Here is a 24,123-nt window from a genome sequence, read left to right as displayed (position 1 = left end):
CATGATGATTAAAACCACATTTTAATATCCTAATGAATCCTTATTGACAATAATAATAATATAACTCAGGGGTGTGTAACTTAAATTCCTTGTGGACCGCATAAGCATTATGGATGCCCTTAAAGGGCCAGTTGTATCTTTAAGACTAGATGTCCAGAGCACCCCATCTCTGGGGGCAGAGCTGGGAAGCAGAAAGTGTAGGGTCTGGAGGCGGACCAGAGAAAGGTTGGAGTCAGCTGCCAGAGTATGCTGAATGTTGAGACCAGGGGAAGCAGTCGAGTGGGTGCCACAGCTTCACAGAGAAGGGTTTTTTGTTCTTTTCTATGCTACCAACAGCAGAGACAGAGGGGAGGGGAGAGATTAGTCTCTCTGTAGCTGCACAGAGAAGCACAGGATCTGCCGGAGGAGTTTTGTCGTCCTCTCTGCTGCTGACCGCTGATACAAGGTGGGGGCAGAGATGAGGGGGGTGCCGCAGCTGCAGCAGAGGTGCAAGGACCACATGAAATGGCCTGGCAGGCTGGATTCAGCCTGCAGGCTTTGTGTTTGACACATGTGATATAACTGGGTAAATTTCTGTGACAGATTTGAGAGAAATAATCATAAAACGTCTAATTTAAATGTGAGCCAGAATGGTTGGTAAGTCTAAACGCCAAAAAAGCAGCCTGTATGGCGATTATCCTGATATAACTGAATATAAAAGAAGGGGCGAGGGAGAGTTATCAAACCGTCTAAGTACGGGGGTGGGGGAGTCATGTAGCTCCAGCATAATGTATACCCACCAAAGGTTCACTTGTTTTTTAAAGTTTTTTTTTTTTGCTACAGTTATGCTCAGTCCAGATTTTGTTTTCTTTTATTATATAAAATAGACTAAAATCAGTAAAGTATATCTGCTGAATACATTTTCTGCTCCTACTGATTCCAATATTTTTCCATATTCTAGCAACCTCATCTATGAGACATACAGAGGCCAGCACACCCTCCAGACACTCCTTAAGTCAACAGGATAAACCCCAGATGAGAATGGCACCCAGTGCAAACCAGGCATGTATTTATATCATTCACAATCCATGTTTGTATTGTGTTTAATCATACACTGTATAGCAGGTTTATATCTATGATGGGAGTGCAGACATTTTGATTTTCACTTGCTCTATGCTTGTTCCAGGTCATTTACTCACTAGGTAGTGAAACCTAAAATGACAGGCCTGGAGCCTGAACCTTTCAAACAAAGTGCTGTGCACAGAGACCAGACATGCTTTTAAAGTAAACATATAGACTGTTATTGCTGACCTCCTTCTGAAATTGCTGGTGTCCAGACTGCCATACTGATTTAATAGCTTAAAGGGTAACTCCAATTTTGTGAGAAAAAAAGCAATAAAAAAAATTATAGCGTATACAATTGCAACACAAGTCTTATTATTGAATGTTATAAAAAATGATCTTTCCTTTTCAATCTGCAGTGCTGTAATTTTCTGTAACATGCAATTCAATATGGCAACCTGGAGGTATTCTGTACACAGATGGTGTACAGAACAGCTCCCAGAAATGTAATTTCCTGCTTGTGTGATTGGTTCACTGATTTTCCTAGAAGTCTGCACAAGTCAGATTTTGGGCATCCCCTGTAACAAAATGTAATTTTGGAAATCGTGTCTAAAGTGATGCAGACCCTGCAGTTTTTTTTGTTTTTTTTTTCATTAGAGCCCTGCAGGTACAGCAGATGATTGATAATTATAAAGTCACTTCCATTCTAATTCACTTTGAAAGTTAGGCTTTTCAGTGCAGGCTGTTGTCCGCTCTTTCTTCCAGGGTTATGCAGGGTACCCATATATGTTTTTTTTTTTTTTTTGTTTTTGTTTTTTCTTCGTTCAGCCTGCTGAAAAATGTTGGTACAGCTTTTTCCCCCTGCTGGGCTATTGTATTCTGACAAGGGGACTACCTCCTTGCCAGGACATGCTGATCAGTGCATGCAACCATTGGCTGTGAACGCTTATCAGATGCCAGTTGGCTGCTGGTTTTCCAGCATGCCCATTCAACAGAAGTTATACACCACAACAGAAACTGGCTGATATTCGGCCAGTGTATACCAGCCATTAGTCCTTTGTTACAGGGCCCCTCAATGCAGTTATGCGTAGTGTGACAACTGGACTATCCTATAGCATTCCAGTCCATTAAGACTGCTGAGAGGCAATCATTTGGATATCTTATTCAAAGGGTACAGTATTTATACATTGCACTGAAAGGATCCCTTTATAGAGATGCTAGGTATCTTTTTACTAAGGTGATGCTGAACCCTCCATCTTGTCAGAAGACAAGAGCAGAAATCTCACTTTTTCACTTTTATCTTATCTGTTTTTGGCTGATATTTAGGGTTATCACTACACAGAGATTGTAGCTCCTGCTATTTTGTGACAAGCAAGTTTTTTCCATTCATTATAGGCTTCACTCTGCCTGCAAATTGCAAGTTTTGTTCAGTTTTCATTCACAGTTTTGACAAGTGAAGTCAGTTAGCATTTTTAGGAGACACTCACACTGGCAGCCTACATATTTCTTCTGTACTAGATTATTTTTCACAATACAACTTGGCCACTGAGCAAAACCCAGCCTGCTGATTGGAACATAGGGCATCACTGCCACATCAGGTTGTCACTCTTCTGTTTTTTGAGTTGAGTCCCAGAGGTAGACTAACACTCTACAATGCAGTAGGAGCCTGATTGGCTCCCAATATTACCCCTGCCTCTCCCCATCAGTGTGATAAAGTGTAGGGGACTAGACACCTAAAATGAAGGGTGCTTATTCATATTTAAAGTGATAGTAAAGGTACAAACGGTTTTGCACAGAGCAGTCCCGATCCTCCTCTTCTCTGATCTCCCACTGGCACTCCTGGCCCCTCCCCCCTGCCGAGTTCCCCACAGAGCAAACCACTTGCTCTGAGGGCACTCATATCTGCTCACTCCCGAGCCCTACTCTGTGTACATAAGACACACAGAGCACTGCTCAGACCCGCCCCCTCAGTGGCTGTGATTGACAGCAGTGGGAGCCATTTGCTGAGCTAATGTGGAGGAAGCAGTGGCGGACTGACCATTTGGAAACTCGGGCACTGCCCGAGGGCCTGGGGTCAGTAGGGGGCCCCATGCGATGCCCCTGGTACCTTTTTTTTATAGGCTTTTTTGAGTTTGGGCAAGCACACAGGGGCCTCATGATCCCCTATTGCCCGGGGGCCCCATGAGTTGTCAGTCCGCCCCTGGGAGGGAGAGAGCCAGGAGAGCCACTGTTCTCATGCACATTGCTCGATTGGGATTGGGCTCAGGTAAGTATTAGGGTGGCTGAGGGGGGAGCTGCACACTGAAGGTTTTTTATCTTCATGTATAGAATGCATAAAGGTAAAAAACTATCAGCCTTTCAACCACTTTAGATATGCAGTGAAGGATTTCTTTACTGAATATATAACGGGTGGTCATTCATATGTGTATGGAGTTCAGCTTTAGATCACATCTGCCCTAAAAATAAGTTCACATTTTTAAATATTGCTTTGAACATTCATTCCAAACTTTGCTACCACTTAAAATAAAACATGTTTTATAATTTTTTTGTGCAAATACAGTTGTAGTGGAAATGCCAAGTAAGACTGATGAAGGGGTATGACACCTATACTTATCATTTCGCAAAGGACATGGTAGATTTTTATATTTGAATTGTAATCTCGGCTTTTGACAGTTTTAGCAGAATATGTTTGTTCTATTGAACATTACTCAAGAAGTAGAGCATATTGGCTTGTTGAAATTCAGTTTGCATGCTTGTTCTGTTGAACATTGCTCAAGAGGTTTTGTAACGCAAATAATCACACACAGGCCAGACAAGTGGGAATGTGATTCTGATAACTTGGACTACTCTACTTATTTTAGGTCTCCCACACTTAAATCACTTTAACAGCTTGTCAACCATTCTTGAATAGGAGCTAGATGTGGCGTGATACCAGTCCTTATGCAAAATCATTGTACCTAGGGAAAGATTCCTATTGTCACTTTCCTTAAAAAAAAATAACTCCACTTTTGTTGAGACAAAAACAATCCCCTCTGGGTGGTCTGTGTGCATTGTAGGGGTTTTATTAAACTTGTTTACAGAACTTTCTTTTTCTGCTCTGAAGAAAGAGCTGTATGTTCCAAGTTTTGTGGATACTGATTCTAAATGAGTGATTAATTACGTTTAACCAGCTGGTACACTTAGAATGATCTGATGAGAAAAACTGCAGTGTCTACATCCCTTTTAGATGTGATTAACCCTTTGAGGACCAAGGGACGTATTTGTCCCATGTTTGTAATTGCGTGTATCATCTGATTAAGAACTTAAAATTTTTTTTTTTTTTTGTGTTTGAGTCAAAATATTAGTTCTTATCAACAAACAACAAATGGATCTAGCTTTTTGCCAATTATTTCATGAAATGGCTTAGTTACAGCAACTGAAGTGTACGAACTTTAAAAACAAAAAAATTGATTCTTTTGGCGTTCCAAAACCTTACGGTCCTCAAAGGGTTAAAGAGTATCTCACCAAAAATATAATTTTTGTTGCAGAGGTTGCCTAAAACCTGACTTGTATCTTAATACAGAGTTCTTCACAAAAGCAAGAAAAAACATTTTTGGAGGAGTTCTGTACACCAACTGTGTACAGAATGCCTCCAGGAGCCGTATTGTATTGACTTTTTAGAAAATTACAGCTGCTGCCATTTGAAAAGGAAAGGTAATTTTGTAATGACATCAAATTACAGTATGGCTTGTGTAGCAATTGTATATGCTAAATTACATTTTTTTTTTTCTTAAGAGCCCAGGTTGGTGGATCTTTTAATACAGATGTAATCAGTGACACTTAGGAAAACCACAGTGTTTACTTTAGGCCTCTGTACTGGGAACCTAAAACAACTAGCACCAAACTTCAGGGACTGGGAGCAAACATACCATTTTTAATATGGCTTAATATTGCTTTACTGTTTTGCTAACATTTTACGTATCTGCTGTTGATGGGAAGGTGTATATAAATACACTAATAACACAGTATTGGGGTTTAATTTATAGGCTGTAGCACCTGCTCAAGCTCAACCTGAACATTTAACACAACATCATGTTGTTCAACCAACTGTTTCACCGCAGCAATCTATCCTGGTAAGTTTGAGTTAAAACAATCTTAAAATGCCCAACTTTTAAGCCTTATTCCTCACAATTTTGGGGGATTATACATTAAAGTATCATTCTTTGTGCTTTAATATGTCTACCATATAAATGGAACATTTGGTACACATGTGTGTGGAGACTGTCCAGCAACAGTAATGAGACCTGTTATTGCTCTGTAGATGGTGCTCGAACTGGGTCAGAATTGGGGCATGTATGGCCACCCTTGTCATTGCAGCATTGGTATAACTATTAGGGATGCACTGATACCCTTTTTCTTATCGGCGAGTACCAATACTTTTGGTCAAGTACTCACCGATACCAGGTACCGATACTTTGTGGTGCGATTTGTGTCCATACAAAATGTATGGACACAAATTAACCTGCAACGATTATTGTGATTTGAACAGGAATGGCATTCCTGTCCAAATCGCATGCGGTTTCCCCACTGAGTAGCCTGAGTTCACACAGGAGCGGCGCAGGAAAGATTCCTGCAGTGGAGGGTGGGCATGTGGGGATGTATACTATGTAGGCAGATGCTCCATATTCTCAGTAGTAGGAGAGGAGAGAAAGTGGCGAGGATTTGAAATCCCCGCCGCTTTCTCTCCTCCCCTTGCAGGGATGACCGTATGGGCTAGAGTGCGTTTTTGGTCAGCACCATAACGTGGAATCAGATGCCGTCTAGTCCATACTGTCTTCTCTGTAAGGAGAGGAGAGAGAGTCCCCTTCACAGGTCTGGGGATTTGAAATTCCCACCTCCTTTCTTTCCTCCCCTCGCAGGGATGACAGTACGTGTGACAGTGCTGACCACAAGCTTGTGGCGTGGTGCAAGGCTGAGACCATCTTGCACGTGTTAACCACATAGACTGGATTGGGTCGAGAGCCGATTTTCCTAAGCATGCTATACACTACTAGATGGTGATATTTTCAGCCAGTACCCCATTCGTGAGTGCCAGTGGGACTATATACATTCCTCTTCTTTGCTTAGAGCGGCACTACAGGTATTAGATTCACACACCCAAAGGGAAAGGGGTGAGCCTTTGTATGCTGCTACAGGGTTCCTATTTTTCCAGCCACCTTGTTTTTGTATGTACAGTATGTGTATGTTATGCTGGAATGCCTTTTCTCATTACAAATTTTCCTTATGCGGTACATTTGTATTTACTTCACAGCCAGTGTATCATTACCCGGCCCAGATGGGAATGGTGAACCAGCTAAAGGAGCAGTTGGAGGAGAGAACACGAATATTACAAGCAGACATCAAAACTCAACAGGAAGAACTGCATGTTATCAAAGAACAGCTACAGCTAGTGCAAGACTCCAATCTTCAGGTATCTGACATGACCACAAGTGGGCTTCTTAAAGGTCTTTTCAGATGTACAAACATGGGTTCAATGTTTTGTTAGCTTTATAAAGCTAGAGATTCTAGTACCATTCCATGACAGCATCCGAGAGCAAGAGCTGTACTGCCTTTCTCTAGAACTAACAAAAAACGTTCTGAAAGGTTTGATGCCCCGCTAAGCAAAGTGAACATAGACCTGAGGGGTGATGATTACCACCAGTCATCACACTCCATTGGCTATTTAGTTAGTGGTGATTGCAATGGTAATAATCCCCTTTCAGAATATAGTACCCTCTAACAAATGGTTTTTTACAGATGTTCGCTTTAGGCATACAAGAGTAGTTTGGAATGAGGACATGATTTAACTGCATGGAGGAAAATATGCTGTCTAGCTGCCACCTAAAATGTATGCCAGCAAATTTGTATGTTTCCTAAATACAGATATCATTGAGAGGTGTAACACCACAGTTTTTCACTTAACGAATATATAAACCCAACATTTCATATTCCTGCTATGTGCCTGCTGTACCATGTACTGAAAAAATGTTTCCTCAGTCAAAAGTTTTTTGATTTACTTTTAAAGCATTTATTTTTAAAACATGGTCAGATTCCATTTCCACTTGAAGTCTTCAGTTGTCTTTTGTATTCCAAAAGTCTCACACTCTCCTTTGTTTTGTCTCTTGTAAAGATGTTGATGCAACAGCCAATCCCTTCTGGATTTAATAATAACGTTCAGCAGACAGACCCAAGGAGGGTGTCCTGCCAGCAGAATGCGGTCTCCATGCAAGGTCTGGAAATGGGAAAGAGTTCAAAACGTTTTTGTGCATCTCAAATACCTACAGGTCACCAGTTTGTAACCACTAGTCAGGTAATTAATGTTTTTGTGCATCTTAAATACTTACTATTTGCCAGTATATGACCACCAGTCAGGTAATTCATGATTTTGTTCATCTCAAGTACCCACAAGTCACCAGGATATGACCACCAGTCAGGTAATTAACAAGCCACAAAAATTCCCAGAACAGATTTCAAAATACTGTCCATAATACTTACAATGCAGACTAAGCACTTGGATTGTGTTTAACAGATCTTGAGTAAGATATATTGTGGTTAAATTGATAATCCGTTATCTATTTTAACCATAGTTTCTTGTAAGGAATATTCCCAACTCAACTCCTGGATTTATTTCTTAGCATAAAAAATAACCGCTTGAAAAAATTAAAGTGTAACTAAGCGTAAAACGTTTTATTTGGATAGACTGGAGAAGTATTAGAACTTTATTAAGGTTTTTATAGATGTAAATTAAAGTTCAGAGCTTAAATATATGCAGCTGTTTCTTCAATCAGTCAACAGGTAAGTACATCCAATGGATTCAGTCTCTAGACTGAATGGATTCTTACTAAATGGATTCTTACTAGATTTTCCGACCCATACACCACTGGATCTAACAAAGCTTTTTTTTTTTTTTTTACATTTGGTCTCCACGTCTTCCTTTAAACCTTTTCACAATCTCTCCAGTGTATCCCCAAAAGAGAAACTGCTCATATACTGTAGTGCAGTGTCGTAATACACTTTCCACTTGGGCTCAATGCATGAATACCATCATGCATGTGTAACCACCAGTGATAAGTGACTTTGCAATTCCCCTTTTTTCTAAATCCTTACCATACATACAAAATCATCACACCCATCGATACAAATCTCCTCTTTCTCCATGTACCACACATTGTATTCGAATCCTCTTCGCACTGTTTCACATGTAAAAAGAAACACTCATATTCAAAACTCCACTGTTATTCAAATCTTTAATATATTATGCTCACGTTTTCTTGTGCTCATAAAAGTGGCAAACGTGTGACCCTCCCTAGTGCTCAGTCTCATATACACAAACACCTTACCGACAGCAACCCCTATGACAAAGGTTGGATTATTTCGCACTGAGCTGCTCCTGATCCACTTGATCCACCGGCATACAAATCCTCAAATCCCCATAAGTAGAATGCAAGTAGGATATAAAATGAGGAAGGAGACTAACTGTGCAGAAATGTCCACTGAAAACACATTAATTATATTGAAAATGCTCACATTGGCAGGATGTATATCATTCCAGTAACCAAGGTGGTGTCACAGGCACTTCCGGTTCCAGCTGACATCACTTCCTGACATGTTTGGTCTCAATGACTTTCTCAAAGGATCCTTTAAGAGTAAATCCACTGGATATACTTACATGTTTATTGATTGAAGAAACAGCTGCATATATTTAAGCGCCGGACATTTGAATTCATATACTGTAATTGGGGTATTGTGTAGTCTAGCTGATGATTGGGGACACTTGAGTGCTGGTTAAAGACTTTGATGTCTGTGTCCCCATTAGGGAGATTCACCTGATCTATTTCTCCTATATACTGTTATCACTGAAAGTAAATCGCAAGTGTTAGGTTGTCACCAGAACAATAATACAGGGGAAACCTTCCAATTGGGACACTACTTCTGGTGACCCTAGTGACAACCAGGGATTTCTTTACCATAGAGGGATTTCCTCCCACTTCCTGCATTGTCTATGGGCCAAAGGGAAGTGAGGGTAAACCTTCCCTATGGAACTCAGATGGAAAACAAAAACCAACAGGAGTTATAACCCTTACTTTATTTTATCCAAAATGAAAAAAAAAATGCCTTTAGCTGTACTTTAAATTGAATTTAATCCAAAAAACAAACATTTTGAATGTTGAAGCTCACCAGACCTTAGATGGAAGTGCCTTAATTTTATTGTTGTTTTTTTTTTTTACCAGCCGTTATTCGCAGCATTACCAGGTATAACAATTTCTCTTACATTGGGGTTTATTTACTAAAGCTGGAGAGTGCAAAATCAGGCTTACTTATGCATAGAAACCAAACCGCTTCAAGGTTTTATTGCCAAAGCTTAATTGAACGAGCTGAGAGTAGAAGCGGATTGGTTTCTCTGCAGGAATGAGCCTAATTTTGCACTCTCCAGCTTTAGTAAATAAGGGCATTTGTGTTTAAACATACTTTAGCTGGCATTGCTGATCTTCTAATAATGCAGATTCCCTGGCTGTTTCTGGTTTCAGTGACTTCTGGGTTGCTGACCCGAAATAAGCATGCAGCAAGTGACATCAGAACTTCTGATCTGCATGCTTGTTTGGGTCAGTGACTCTGAACATATAAAAATTATTGGATCAGAAGAAGCTGAAGTTAGTAGCAGCAAGTATACCCAAATAACTTACAGCCAGCAATTGTATTTCTCTATAATAAACCATTCATATATTTGTCTGCAATGTTTAACTGCTAAAGGTGAAATATACCATGTTTAAATACATTTTTTCTACTGTGGCTTTGTGAGATCTAAATTGCAAATCACTTTACTAACCAGTTAAGCCGATCAGTGAACCTTTGGTAATTTTATTTTGAAGAAAATAGTTCCTTGGGGATAATACGTGGAGGATTTTTTTTTTTTTTGTGCATTACTGTAACTGATGAGCACTGCTACTGGCTGTGACTCATCACTGTCTTTATAACAAATAACTACTTCTTGACTTGCAGAAAAAAAAAACATTTTCAAATAGTTTTTCAATGCTGTAGTTGTTCATGACTACCATAAGCCCTTGTGGTATACTGTATGTATCCCTGTCATTTCCTAAGACTTTGTTCAGTAATGATCTTTGCAATCGTCAACAAAAAAGGCCTGACTTAATATCTAGAGCACTTTTTAAGATGTCAGTGAATGTCACCGTTTCTGTGCCCTGAGTTGGACTGGGGAACCAGAGCATGGACAACCCGGGATCTCAAATAGTATAGTCTGTGTGTGATTACTTGCTGACATTCTGCTGATTTCAAACTTGGCACAAAGTCACGTGGCACCCAGTGGCGGACTGACAATTCATGGGGCCCCCGGGCAATAGGGGATCATGGGGCCCCTGTGTCCTTGCCCAAACTCAAAAAAGCCTATGAAAAAGGTACCAGGGGCATCTCATGGGGCCCCCTACTGACCCTGGGCCCTCGGGCAGTGCCCAAGTTTCCAAATGGTCAGTCCACCCCAGGTGGCACCCCATCCTGAACAAGTCTGTGACCCAGTTTGGGTTCACACCTATAGTTTAAGAAATACTGGTATAGAACATCTGCATCTCTGCTTTTTGCCTCTGCAGCATTAATAATCACTTTCATTTGTGAACTTAAAGATGGCCAGAGGCAGGTAAATCTTTTAGGATTCTTGACTCTACCGTTCTCTATGATTAGGTAGCCCCAGCAATCACTTTAAACACATATCATTCCAATGGCTTCATTTGCAGTCTTTCCCTGATGACCAGCTCCACACTCAGCTGGAATTGAGACTTCATTGCTTAAAATGACTATAATGTCCCACATTTTATTTTTTTAAATAAGAGTTTTATACTTGCCTGCTCTGTGCAATGGTTTACATAGAGCTGCCCAGATCCTGCTCTTGTAGGGTCCCCCACCGGTGCTCCATGATTCTACTCTTCTCAGTGTGTGCCACATTAGGAATCCACTTCCTATCTTGGGACACCTGTGTGCTTGTTTCCAAGCCGCGGTGCCTGTGTCCATTGACAGACAGAATGGCTTGGCCCACCCCTGCTTCTAATCACAGGATTTGACTGACGACAACAGGAATCAGTGGCTCCCAATGCCTCAGCAAAGTCTGTGAGAGCAGGGAGAAGAGGAGAATTCCGCTCCCAGATGGGGGACAGCTCTGGAACAAGTGAGGACTTGGGTAACTATTAGGGTGGTTGTGGGGGCAATATTTTAACCTAAACACTTTTTTTAACCTTAAAGTGGTTATAAAGGCAGAAGGTTTTTTTTTATCTTCGTGCATTCCATGCATGTAATTAAACTTCTATGAGCTACTCCCACCACAGCCCCCCTAATACTCAACTGAGCACCCTCCCAATCCAGCGATGCACAGAAGAGCCTTGGCTGTCCCTGGACTCCTTTTCCTCATTCGCTGAGACAGCAGCAGGAGCCATTGGCTCCCACCTCTTTCAATCAGTCATTGAGCTAATAAGGAGAGAGTTGGGGCCGAGTCGCAGTTCTATGTGTCTTATGAGAGCGAGCATGCACCAGTGCCCCCATAGCAAATAGTTTGCTATTGGGTGCACTGGTCAAGGGGGAGGAGCCAGGACCGTTGGCAGGGGACCCGAGAAGAGGGGGATCAGGGCTGCTCTGTGCAAAACCATTGCACAGAGCAGGTAAGTATGACATGTTTGTTATTTAAAAAAAAAAAAAAAAAGCAAGCCAGCCGAACCTTTTATACCATTTTAATGCAAGGCTTTAGAATCATTTTAATTGTAGGGAATAATTGGATTATTTGCAATAATTTTATTTACATAATTAAAATGTATTGACATTTTAATGTTTCTTTTTTGCATGGATAAAGAATACAACACACCAGCAACACTCACAACCTCAGCAACTCCAGCACCAACAAGTACAACAACCAGCACAACAACACCAGCATCCGCAAGTGCAACAAGTACAGCAACACCAGCAAGTGCAACAAGCACAACAGCAGCTACAGCACCAGCAACAACTGCACCAGCTGCAACAGCAGCAGCATCACCAACAGCTACAGAAACAGCAGCTACAGAAACAGCAGCAGCTACAGAAACATCAACACCAGCAACAGCTACAAAGGCATCAGATAATGAGAGGAAATCAGACACAGCAGACAGCTATGTCTTTACAGACTCATGGTAACATTGTGATGCCACTGTATAACAACACAATGATGTTTTCACAAGCTCACCCTTCTGCTGCCTCTTCGAGGATTTCTGCTGAAACTGGGGACAGACCACAGCCACCTGAATATGGCCAGCATCTGAGGTATGATCAGTATAACATAGCTAGGCTGTATTTGTAAGATTTAGAATTGTTCAAGAGATAAATGGAAGGTTTTACCCCATTCATGACCAGGGCCTTTTTTTGCTATTCAGAACTGCACTACTTTAACTGGCAATTGTGCAGTCATGCAACACTCTACCCAGATGAAATTTAAATCATTTTTCAAATAAACACACAAATAGTGATTTATTTTGGTGGTATTTGATCACCACTGGGTTTTTTATTTTTGATTATATAAATGAAGAGAATGAAACTTTTGAAACTACTTTCTATTGTAAAACAGATCCAATAAAAAAAAAAAAATCTTCAGAAATTTAGGCCACAATGTACTCTTCTACATGTCTTTGGTAAAGCAAAAAATCCAAATAAGTATATATGAATTGGTTTGTGCGTAAGTTATAATGTTACAAATTATTTATTACAGGTACTTGTATAGCGCTGTCAGTTTACGCAGAGGTTTAAATCTATATTGTACATTCACATCAGTCACCAACCCTCAAAGGGCGTACAATCTAAGGTCCCTAACTCACATTCATAAATGCACATACTAGGGCCAATTTATACAGGAGCCAATTCAACTACCAGCATGTCTGTAGAGTGTGGAAGGAAACCGGAGTACCCGAAGGAAACCCACGCAGGCACAGGGAAAACATGCAAACTCCAGGCAGGTGGTGTCATGGTTGGGATTTGAACCAACGACCCTAGTACTGCCAGGCCGAAGTGCTAACCATTTAGCCACTGTGCTGCCTGTTATGGTATATATACTGGAATTTATGCAGCTATGACGCTGTACTGGTAATGGCAGTGATCAGCAACTTATATTGGGACTGTGATTGTGTGGCAGTGAAGCTGACTGCAAGGTATATTAACTCACACTGACATCCATAGTGACACGAATACAGTGATCAGTGCTGATACTGCACACTGTCACTGTACTAATGACACTCGCTGGGAAGGGGTAACATCTAAAGGCAATCAAAGGGTTAACTGTGTGCCTAACAATGCGTAATGTGTGTGATATGTGCTGCTTTTACTAATAGATGTGTTTTTTTTTCTCCCTGCCTTGCAGGGCGAAGGAACAGTCACATTGCTGTGCTGTGTACAGAGCCCTGTGTTTGTAAACACAGGGCTCTGTGCTGTGATTGGACACAGCTGATCAGCAGGTCCTGGCTATAAGTCATTGCTGTTAAGAATGGGGTTCTCCTGTCTGTCATGCAATATGTCTGCTAAGAGCTGAAGCTGACAATGTGGCAATAGTGTTTGTACTGGAAACTTTGTCAATGGCATTGTATCCTATACAGTAACATTCAACAACTCCCCTTTTCCATGCTTATTCTGAAATGCACAAGTCTATGACAGGCTTACTTGGCAGATGTTTGTCCACTGGAGTTATTGGTGCTTTATCATAAAGTTACCAGATTTTCAAAATGAAATTCCGGGATGCCCTTTTACCAGCCTAAAAAAAATACACCACCTTTTTGTAGCCACACTCACAAAATCACACCATGAAACAATTGGTGACAGGCATTTGGAACAAGAGGCCAACGTTAAGGTAAAAAGGAAAAATACCCTGGGCACCATGAAAAACATGCAGTGCGCAACATGCACTTTGGTGAATTGTGGGTGTGGCCACATTGAATTATTGGTGGGCAGGACTTAAAATGTATGGTTAAATAACACCTGCTACTGTAGGTCAAGAGAGGGTAATGCTTGGCGTTCAGGGTTCAGTCTTGGGTAACCCAGGGTTCAGGAATCAAAAGTAAGCAACACACAAAGTGCAGGGGTCAGGTCAGGAGCAGGAAACTCACAGATTTGGCCTGGTATCTCCCATGTCCAGCATCTGCATTCTGTTTGCCATTCAGCAGTCCAGCATTGTTCCTTGGAGCTGAGCAGCATAGAGTAAACAATGTAATGCGATCACACTATGTAATCCTGAATGGAATGGTTGGAACTGCCTGGAGGAGCTCAATAATATGGATCACCATGCACACACTGGTAGCTCTAGCTATTTGTCTTTATATTGATGCTTGCGCAGTGCAGCTTGAGTCTGGAGCCTTTGCACTGCAATGCACTCAGGTGCCCAGATTTCAGCGACAATTCCAGAGATGCCTGTATTCCAGAGACAGACCCCTCATGACAGGGACAAATGGTGACCTTGCTCTCTCATCGTTAATAAAGCATGCAGAAAATTAGGCTTGACAAAGGAGTATTACACCCCAAATGTTGCCTCAGTAACAGAGCGATTTGACTAAGCAAGTGGGAAGGTTGGAACTCCACCCTCTCTTTGCGACAAGACACGATGTTCTGAACATTGTAACAATGAGTCTGGTCTCTTCTTGCCTATCACCGCGTCCTTGGATGTGCTGGAGCTCTCTCTCTGGGCTTTATTTTCCCTGTACATTTGAGGTCAATTGAAAGAATGCCCCCTCACCTTGGTGTTCAATAGGAATAATGCCACCACTATAGACCGCTAAAAAGATTACTGGGGTCATGCCATTGGCTCCAACAAATGACATTGGCCCAGGAACTGTGCCGGCACTATCAGATGAGATCTGAATCAACCACTGCTCAAGGAACCTCTAGAAACCTCTGGAGGAAACCTTGGGTTCCATGAAACCCTAGCTGAGAATGGCTGCTGTAACACAGCAAGCATATTATAATGCATTATAACACATTCATTTTTTTTTTTTTTTTTTGTTTTGTGTCTTGACAGGTTTGTCCAGGATCCACAAATGCGGCCTCACTCATTACAGATGCAGCCAGTCACTTGCAACACAGTGATTGCCTCTCATCCTGCCCCAGTCTATAGCCCCTCTGTAATGATCCCTCAGTCCAGGTTTACCCAACAGCAGACCCACCCAGCAGTTCACCTACACCACTGCCAGCCGCAACAGGTCCAGCCACATCTGTATCTTCAGGTAATTTTATTCATTTATTATGTTATTAAGGAAACAGGATTACTGTGGTTTTCCTAAAATGGTTTGAGCTAGTATAGTTATTTAAAGTGCAACAAAAAAACTGTTTTTTTTTGTTTTTCTTTTTTTCCAAATCAATAACTAATCAGCAGTCAACTTTAATTTTCTAACTATTCTAAACTAATAAAACTTGAAAAATGAAATGTGATTGGTTACTATTTCTTAGTGATGAAGCAATATATCGGCTGCCGAAAATTATTGGCTGAAAATAGGGTTATTGTCGCTTTGCCAATAGAAAAAAAAAATGGGGCCGATAATGATAATTGACTTCAATGCAAAATCACGTCCCATTGACTTTAATGCTAAAAACTTCCCCTTATTGACTTCAATGTAAAGTCGTGTCCCCTTTACTTCAGTGCAAAGATGCTTCCCATTGACTTCAATTCAGATCACCCCCTTTTGACTTCAATGCAAATTTGCGTCCCCTTGATTTCAATGCAAAGATGCATCCCATTGACTTCAATGCATATGACTTCAGTGCAAAAAACGCCTCTATTTAAGTTTTTTTTTTTTTTTTTTATTTTATATATTTAATTTACTGTCCAGTTTTGTGTGTTACTTTAAAACTTATTTTATGTTACTGGATTGTATTTTTTAAGTTAATATTCAATTCATGATATTAATTAAAAAGTCGAATATAATACATTTATATATAAAAATATATTTTTTTAAAAAAACAGTCCATTTTGGTTTTTCAGCCAAATGCGTGCTGAATCTTCAGTTTCAGTCCAGAGTTTTCATTTTAGTAAACCACTACTATTTTTCAGTGCATTTTGCAGATAGTTACTATTAGAGATGAGCGAAGAAATGAAAAATTCGATTCGACTGATTCGGCGAATTCGTGGACAATATTCGATTCAAGTCGAATAAATTCGCTGTGAATTTAACTTAAAAAAGGGTGTTTCTAGGCTTCAGAGAGACTTAATATTAGTGCAGAACACTGTACCTTTAATTTAAATGCCCTTGGAGTCTGCTGGGGAAGAGAAATAATACTGTCACTCAGTATGACATGCAGATGAGTGCCGTCGATCTTAGAATCACCGCACACTTCACTCATTTGGCCAGTCACGGGGGCCAAAACCAGTGTTTGGAGCCACAGTGTGGCGGTGGAGGCAGCAGCAATGGGAGGCCATACAGCAACCTATGACAAAATGGAAACCAGCAGGAGTGTGAGGAGACCTGAAAGTGGCACATGGCAGAGTGGGAGCAATGGGAGGCGGTACAGGGACCCAGGTCACACTGTGGGCCCAGCAGCAGCGTGACCAGGCGGTACGGGGGTCCATGGCAGATTTGGGGCCTGGCAGCACCTATGGGAGGCCTGTAATCTGCCAGCACCCTATGACAAAATGGAACCCTGGGCTGGGGCAGGCAGAACCGCCGTATCTTTATCACGGTTTTCCCAGGCCACCGAATGGCGACGCTGCATATGCTGACGCAACGCTGTAGTCCCAACATGGGCCCCCTGGCCACGCTTGACTTTCTGGCCACATAGTCGACATACGGCTACGTTTACTTCCTCGGGCGGCTTGACGAAAAATTGCCACACCGCAGAGTAGGAAACTTTGCCTCCTCTACTCCTCACTGGCTGACTGCTACTTCCTGCGTGCACACCGGCACCACTACTGGCCGTGGTGGTAGGCTGCAGTGGAGCTGGTGCTCTACTCCGTGGCCGTTTGCCTCCACTGACACTGCTGCGACCCTGCTGCCTCCTGGCAGCAGCAATGGGAGGCCGTACAGGGACCCATGAGAGACTCTGGACTTGGCAGCAGCATGAGGAGGCGGTATATAGGGGCCCATGGCAGATTAGGGGCCTGGCAGCAGCTATGGGAAGCCCGTAATCTGCCAGCACCCTATGTCAAAAAATTGAAAACACAAGCAGTGTGAAGAGACCTGAATGTGGCACATGGCAGAGTGTGGCGATGGAGACAGCAGCAATGGGAGGCCGTACAGGGACCCATGAGAGACTCTGGACTTGGCAGCAGCATGAGGAGGCGGTATATAGGGGCCCATGGCAGATTAGGGGCCTGGCAGTAGCTATGGGAAGCCCGTAATCTGCCAGCACCCTATGTCAAAAAATTGAAAACACAAGCAGTGTGAAGAGACCTGAATGTGGCACATGGCAGAGTGTGGCGATGGAGACAGCAGCAATGGGAGGCCGTACAGGGACCCATGAGAGACTCTGGACTTGGCAGCAGCATGAGGAGGCGGTATATAGGGGCCCATGGCAGATTAGGGGCCTGGCAGCAGCTATGGGAGGCCCGTAATCTGGCAGCACCCTATGTCAAAAAATTCTACACACCAGCAGTGTGTGAGGAGACCTGAAAGTGGCACATGGCAGAGTGTGGCGATGGAGACAGCAGCAATGGGAGGCCGTACAGGGACCCATGAGAGACTCTGGACCTGGCAGCAGCATGAGGAGGCGGTATATAGGGGCCTATGGCAGATTAGGGGCCTGGCAGCAGCTATAGGAGGCCCGTAATCTGCCAGCACCCTATGTCAAAAAATTCTACACACCAGCAGTGTGTGAGGAGACCTGAAAGTGGCACATGGCAGAGTGTGGCGATGGAGACAGCAGCAATGGGAGGCCGTATAGGGACCCATGAGAGACTCTGGACTTGGCAGCAGCATGAGGAGGCGGTATATAGGGGCCCATGGCAGATTAGGGGCCTGGCAGCAGCTATGGGAGGTCCGTAATCTGCCAGCACCCTATGTCACTCTCCTCGCCAGTACTTCTTCGCCTGGCTGCTGAAAAGGCCGATGTCTCCCCCCGTTCCTGACCGCCCTCTGTTAGCTCTTCCTCACTGTACAGTGGGGCTGAGCCCACAGCATGCGATACTTCGCTTGGTGAGGGAACAGCAAAGGACAGGGGCAGGTAGAGGACATGTGATTTCAGTGGGCTTGCTCCCGGGCCATGCCAACTAACGGTTGTGTCTGACGTACCCACCGACCGTTGGCTGTAGGTGTCAGAGGTGACCTGGGAAGAAGAAGACGACCGAGCCAACCAATCAATGACGGCAGGGTTGTCGGTGGAGACACGACCGCTGGATGACACCGGGAGCACTGGCCTCTGGCTGCGAATAGTGCTGCCTCGACCCCTTCCTCTGCTGCCACGTCTGCTCGCTCCTAAAAAATTGCCTCCTCTGCCACTCCTCTGCATGTTGTCTGACATACTCTTTAATTCAACGATTATGTGTCCCTGAGTAACAATTCTCTGGCACTCAGTAACAATTCTGTCTGTCCCTGAGTAAAAATTCTGTGGCCCTAAGTAAAGTTTCTGTGGCCCTGAGTAACAATTCTCTGGCACTCAGTAACAATTCTGTCTGTCCCTGAGTAACAATTCTCTGGCACTCAGTAACAATTCTGTCTGTCCCTGAGTAACAATTCTCTGGCACTCAGTAACAATTCTGTCTGTCCCTGAGTAAAAATTCTGTGGCCCTAAGTAAAGTTTCTGTGGCCCTGAGTAACAATTCTCTGGCACTCAGTAACAATTCTGTCTGTCCCTGAGTAACAATTCTCTGGCACTACGTAACAATTCTGTCTGTCCCTGAGTAACAATTCTCTGGCACTCAGTAACAATTCTGTCTGTCCCTGAGTAAAAATTCTGTGGCCCTGAGTAACAATTCTCTGGCACTCAGTAACAATTCTGTCTGTCCCTGAGTAAAAATTCTGTGGCCCTAAGTAAAGTTTCTGTGGCCCTGAGTAACAATTCTCTGGCACTCCGTAACAATTCTGTCTGTCCCTGAGTATGAATTCTGTGGCCCTAACTAGCGTTTCTTTGTCCCTAAGTAACAGTTCTGTGGCCCTGAGTAACAATTCTGTGGCCCTAAGTAACAGTTCTGTGGCCCTCAGTAACAGTTCTGTGTCTGTGCGAGTAACAGTTCTGTGTCTGTGCGAGTAACAATTCTGTGTCTGTGCGAGTAACAATTCTGTGTCTGTGCGAGTAACAATTCTGTGGCCCTAAGTAACAATTCTCTGGCACTCAGTAACAATTCTGTCTGTCCCTGAGTAAAAATTCTGTGGCCCTAAGTAAAGTTTCTGTGGCCCTAAGTAACAATTCTCTGGCACTCAGTAACAATTCTGTCTGTCCCTGAGTAACAATTCTCTGGCACTGAGTAACAATTCTGTCTGTCCCTGAGTATGAATTCTGTGGCCCTAACTAGCGTTTCTTTGTCCCTAAATAACGATTCTGTGGCCCTCATTAACAAGTCTGTGTCCCTGAGTAATGGTTCTCTGTCCCTAAGTAACTTTTCTCTGTCCCCAATTATCGTTTCTGTGGCCCTAACTCTGTCCCTGTCCCTAGTACAGAGCGGTCTGCCTCTGTTCAATGACTGCAGGCAAATGAAGAATTCCAAAATGGCCGCTATTTATAGCTCGACCATTACACAGTGCTGGCTGGCTGGCTGCTGATTGGCTGATGCGATCACATGTAGTTGAGGAATGCATTATGGGTCAGCGCGCCTTGTCTGCGCGCCTTCCCAGACATCCCCGCCCCGTCGCCGCACATGTCAGCCGCCATTTTCTGAAAAATTTCGATTCGCGCGTCCGAATTAGGCTATTTTTCGGATTCGGCACGAATCGAAATTTTTCCGATATTCGACTCGAATTCCACTTCGGATACTTTGATTCGCTCATCTCTAGTTACTATGTAATTCTCATTGAATTACGCTGAAGAGCATTTATTAGACTTAGCAATATTTTTGCTGTAATCTCTAATAACCAGTATTCACAGTCAGACTTTCTACAGCTTCCTATAGTAATAAAATGACGAAGTATAATTATTTTTCTAACTAAATTGAAAATTAACCTCTTCCCACCCCAGCCACAGTAATAAAACAGTTGGAGGCACACTTATGAACCTCTGACAAGAGTAGGCAAACTCAGACTAGAGTGCAGTCATTGTGAAGTGAATAACCCTGCAAGAAGGTAGTACAGAGAGACTTTTGCTGCTGTAGGCAACACAAGCAGTTTTCCTTTTTAATTGTTTTTGTATTTTTTTTCTTTATCTTTTTACATAGGATTAATGGAAATTTAATTTTTAAAAATGTTTCCTCCAGATAAAGGCCTACTGCAGGCATACCATATTCATATTGCTCATGGCCATTTAAAAAAAAAAGCTGCCCTTTATGAAAACTGGAGCAAAAAATATAATTGCCAATCTCAACCAATCACATCTCAGCCTTTAACTACAAGACGGTATCTGGTTTGATTGTCTTATTGTATATGTAATCTTTTTAAACCAACATAAATATTGAGTGATTTTATAAATGTTCTTTTTGTGTCTCAGATGCAGACTTCTGATTCATTGCAAACAGGCCAGTCTCAACGGATTTACCAACAACCTCACATTCCTCAGCAGAACACCATGGGTTATTTTCTGCATCCTCAGCAGCAAAGTCAGTCTGGAAACCTGTCTGACCTACCTGAGATGCAGCTTCCGTAGTGCACTAGGATGGAAGAAGAGCTCTTGGACTATAGCTGTACAACAGTAATGCCTACTGACAGGCCTTGAGAAGCCCAATGTCTATAGCACTCCTGGCCCTCTGAAGAAGGGCTCAGACCTAGAAGTGATCATGAAAGCACTAAGACTGAAAGATGAGGGCCAAAACAGAATGAAGTAGGGATAAAAGCAAGAAACCCATTTTTGATGATATGATAGATTTCCAGCTGCCTTTAAATAGAACCAAGATTTTCTATGCGTTCTTAAGTTATAAATATGTACACCAAAGTGTTTGTCAGGGGTTATGTATGACTGCCAAAGCTCAGACTGTGGTCTGATTTTTAAAGATCTTTTTCTGGTAAAACAAGTGTATTAGATAGGTACCGAGCTGATAATTTGGGTAACCTATGAATGGGGTAGAACAGAGCATAATGGGTCATGTTTGATATTTTATATTTATATGGTTTAAATAACCTCAGGCACTATTGCTCTGTTTACTGAAAATGTACCTTATTGTTTCAAAGTTGGAGGTATATGTGCTTTTAAAGTGGTGTTAAATCTTTGCTTAAGGTAAAACTGTCTACTATTAAGACATGAAACTGCCACTTACAGTCAATAGCAGGTACACCTGGGGACCTGCACATTGGCTTCCTCTCCTTGTATAATGCTTAGGGGGCCTCAGACACTAGGGTGATGTGTTGTGCAAAGACCAACCAGTTCTGTGGTCAATCGTTCTGGCCCACCTCTCTATTATCCTATCATGGCAATGAGTGGCCTTGCCAAGCTGTAGAAAGGGGCAGGCAAAAGCTGGTGGCCACAAAATCTGTCCACTCTTTGCATATTGGAGTTCTGTTAGATTCCATTATCATGGCTTTTTAGGATGCACTGCATGGAGAGGAAACCACCTTGAGGTGGCTGCTGTTGTCTGAAGGTGACAGTCTACCATCCTAATATTTATTTAAAGCCAAACTCTGGGCACAATTACCCTCACTGGTTTCCTACAGGCAAATGTATTTGTTACCTGGAAGTGTTCACTGTCATGTTAGTATACTTCTATGTCTTGCAAATCACTTTAATTTCAGGAAGTACAGTGGGAACTGTACTTCTTGGCCACTCCAGTTGTAAGCACTGCAGGTCTCATGGAGGACTACTGTTGTGTATCTGCCCCCTTCTCCTTCAGGCCATTCACAAAACAGACCCTGGGGTGAGTTTTGTGAAGGGTGAGTGGAGACATCACTGTAGCAGGGAGGTCCTCCCAAGAAACAAGAATGTTTGCTTGGTGGAAACATTTGAGTTTAATGCCAGAGTATGTTTAATATGGGTATGGAAGCAAAGATGCAAACGGTAACTTAGTAAACCACCAGTGTGGCACTGGTTATGTGAAATCTTCAGCGCTGTGATCAACTGTTAGACACTGGACACATATTGAATACTCATGCGGACTGCCTATATGAGACATGATCTCTGTGCCACGCCTACCTGTAGGTATTGTTAATATATCAATGTGCAGCAAGAAGAGCAAAGGAGTAAATTCGTACAAATCCTGCATAACTTAAGTGACCCAGTTATGTAATGGACAATCAGTCCATTTAGGGGGCAAATTAAACTACATTCATTACTTTTTGCACAGGCTAAAATTTCCAGGATGATCACCACTATTACCTATTGCGTAAAAATGATTTTATTCCTCTGATTATAAAATAGATATGACAAATATGCACATTTTATTGAATAAGTTATCCAAAATTTCAAGTCATACGTATGTAATATATGAGCCATTTGAGCCCCATCGGGGTCCAGCAGTAGCATTTCTGGGATTAAAACCTTTTCTTAACAAAATGTTGCATGCATAAAGAGTTGATTAATCTTGTAGGACCTATCCAATAAGTCCTCTACATATGAACATTCAACTTGCGAACTGTCAAAGATGTGAACATGTGTTTTCATGTCCAGTCGTGTAAAGCTGGGTACATGAGTTCAGTTTTTTTTTTTTTTTTTTGCCCTTCAACCCAGCAGGCTGAACCAAAAAAAAAAAACTTGACAGAACACAAAGGCACAGCAGGGGAGACCGTTGCACAAACATTGCTTGTGTTGGTAGGGCAATCTTCCCTGCTGTGCCATTGTGTTCTGACAGGGGGACTCCCCCCACCAGAACACACTGATCAGCTCTCGCAGCCATTCTGTGCAAGCGTTGACCTTTGTTGGACTTACGAATGTGCTCCCCGGAATAGAAGCCGTTCATAAGTATGGGACTTATTGTATTTAAGATGTTTTAATATTGAAACCGCATTCATTTAAGGAACCAAGAATGAGAGTTGAACTATAGGTGAAATGTGGTAGGCTTAGTCGTGGTTTGGACTCTTAATTTTCTTGGGGACTAGTGACAAGATCTTTCCATGGTTGCTGGTTCTGTTCCAATTCATCTAGGGGGTGTGATTTTCAACAAAGAAAATTATTTCCAGTAGGCACAGATGCTTGTCGACCTTTGTCGTAATTGGAGATCGCATATAACAAGTACTTTCTATGTGTCCAGTGGTTACTGCAAAAGATCTGCGGTGAAAAAAAACTGTTCAGAATATTGAGAAATGTAATGTTTTGTGTTTGTAAGTACATATTTATTTTTGGTATTTTCTTCTGTACTATCGTCCCATGATTCCACGTCCGTTTTAGTCTACAAAATAGATATGTTCACTTGGTTTCATTTGCTTTCAATGACAGTTGATGTAACCAGTATTGGTTATATCCATATATACCAAACCAACAACCTGTGATGGCACAGCTATATGTGAGATTTTAAAGTAAACCTATAATGTGGGAAATAGGAGGGCAGCCATTGCTGGTCTCCTAAGAATTCCAGTTGCCTGGCTGTCTCTGCCTTCTATAATTTGAGCTACTATCATGAAAGAAGTATAAGAGTCCATGCGCACTGGCTTAAAAAAAAATGCCAGTGCTATTGGCAGAAAAAAACACTTTTGGGTGGTTTTTGTACTAGTGTTTTTAGCGTTTTTTTTTTTTTTTTTTTTTCTGCCAGAAGACTGCTTTTAACATGTAAAACAGAAGGCTTTTTTTCTGCCTCTAAACTCCTGAGCTTAAAATATATCTCTAAACATCCTAATGTGCATGGACACATAAGATAACAATAGTTGCTTCTACAGGCAAAATGTTAAACTCCTCTAGAAGCAGCGTTTTTTAAGCCAGTGCACATGGACTGTAAAGTTAGAAAGTCATAACCATTGATCTGCATTACATACTTCCAGATCATTGACCCAGAAAGTACTGAAGCAATTGGATTAGCATTGGAGGCAGGCAACTATCATATTCAGAAGTAGAGTGCAGACA

At 42.2% G+C, this 24,123-nt stretch overlaps 1 protein-coding gene across 3 annotated transcripts in view; it reads left to right on the top strand.

Annotated features, from left to right (window-relative positions):
• Positions 1-22,553, top strand: part of PASD1 (PAS domain containing repressor 1) — a 79,417-nt gene extending 56,864 nt beyond the window's left edge. For 2 of the 3 annotated variants that reach the window (XM_089684876.1, XM_089684875.1), the window contains 7 exons: positions 941-1,041; positions 5,067-5,153; positions 6,332-6,490; positions 7,190-7,369; positions 11,909-12,354; positions 15,086-15,290; positions 20,632-22,553. In XM_089684876.1, the coding sequence (XP_089541002.1) occupies positions 941-1,041; positions 5,067-5,153; positions 6,332-6,490; positions 7,190-7,369; positions 11,909-12,354; positions 15,086-15,290; positions 20,632-20,787 (1,334 nt within the window). In that variant the 3' untranslated portion in view covers positions 20,788-22,553. The remainder of the gene's footprint in view (positions 1-940; positions 1,042-5,066; positions 5,154-6,331; positions 6,491-7,189; positions 7,370-11,908; positions 12,355-15,085; positions 15,291-20,631) is intronic. The other variant, XM_089684874.1, reaches the window with a different exon arrangement.
• Positions 22,554-24,123: the final 1,570 nt, after the last annotated feature.

Source organism: Staurois parvus, unplaced genomic scaffold (assembly GCF_062004578.1).
Source record: "Staurois parvus isolate SC_StPar_1 unplaced genomic scaffold, SC_StPar_1.0 ptg000361l, whole genome shotgun sequence".
In the NCBI taxonomy this organism is placed as follows: Eukaryota; Metazoa; Chordata; class Amphibia; order Anura; family Ranidae; genus Staurois; species Staurois parvus.
Note: the sequence above shows the minus strand (reverse complement) of the source record. Positions and strands in the feature narration are given on the sequence as shown.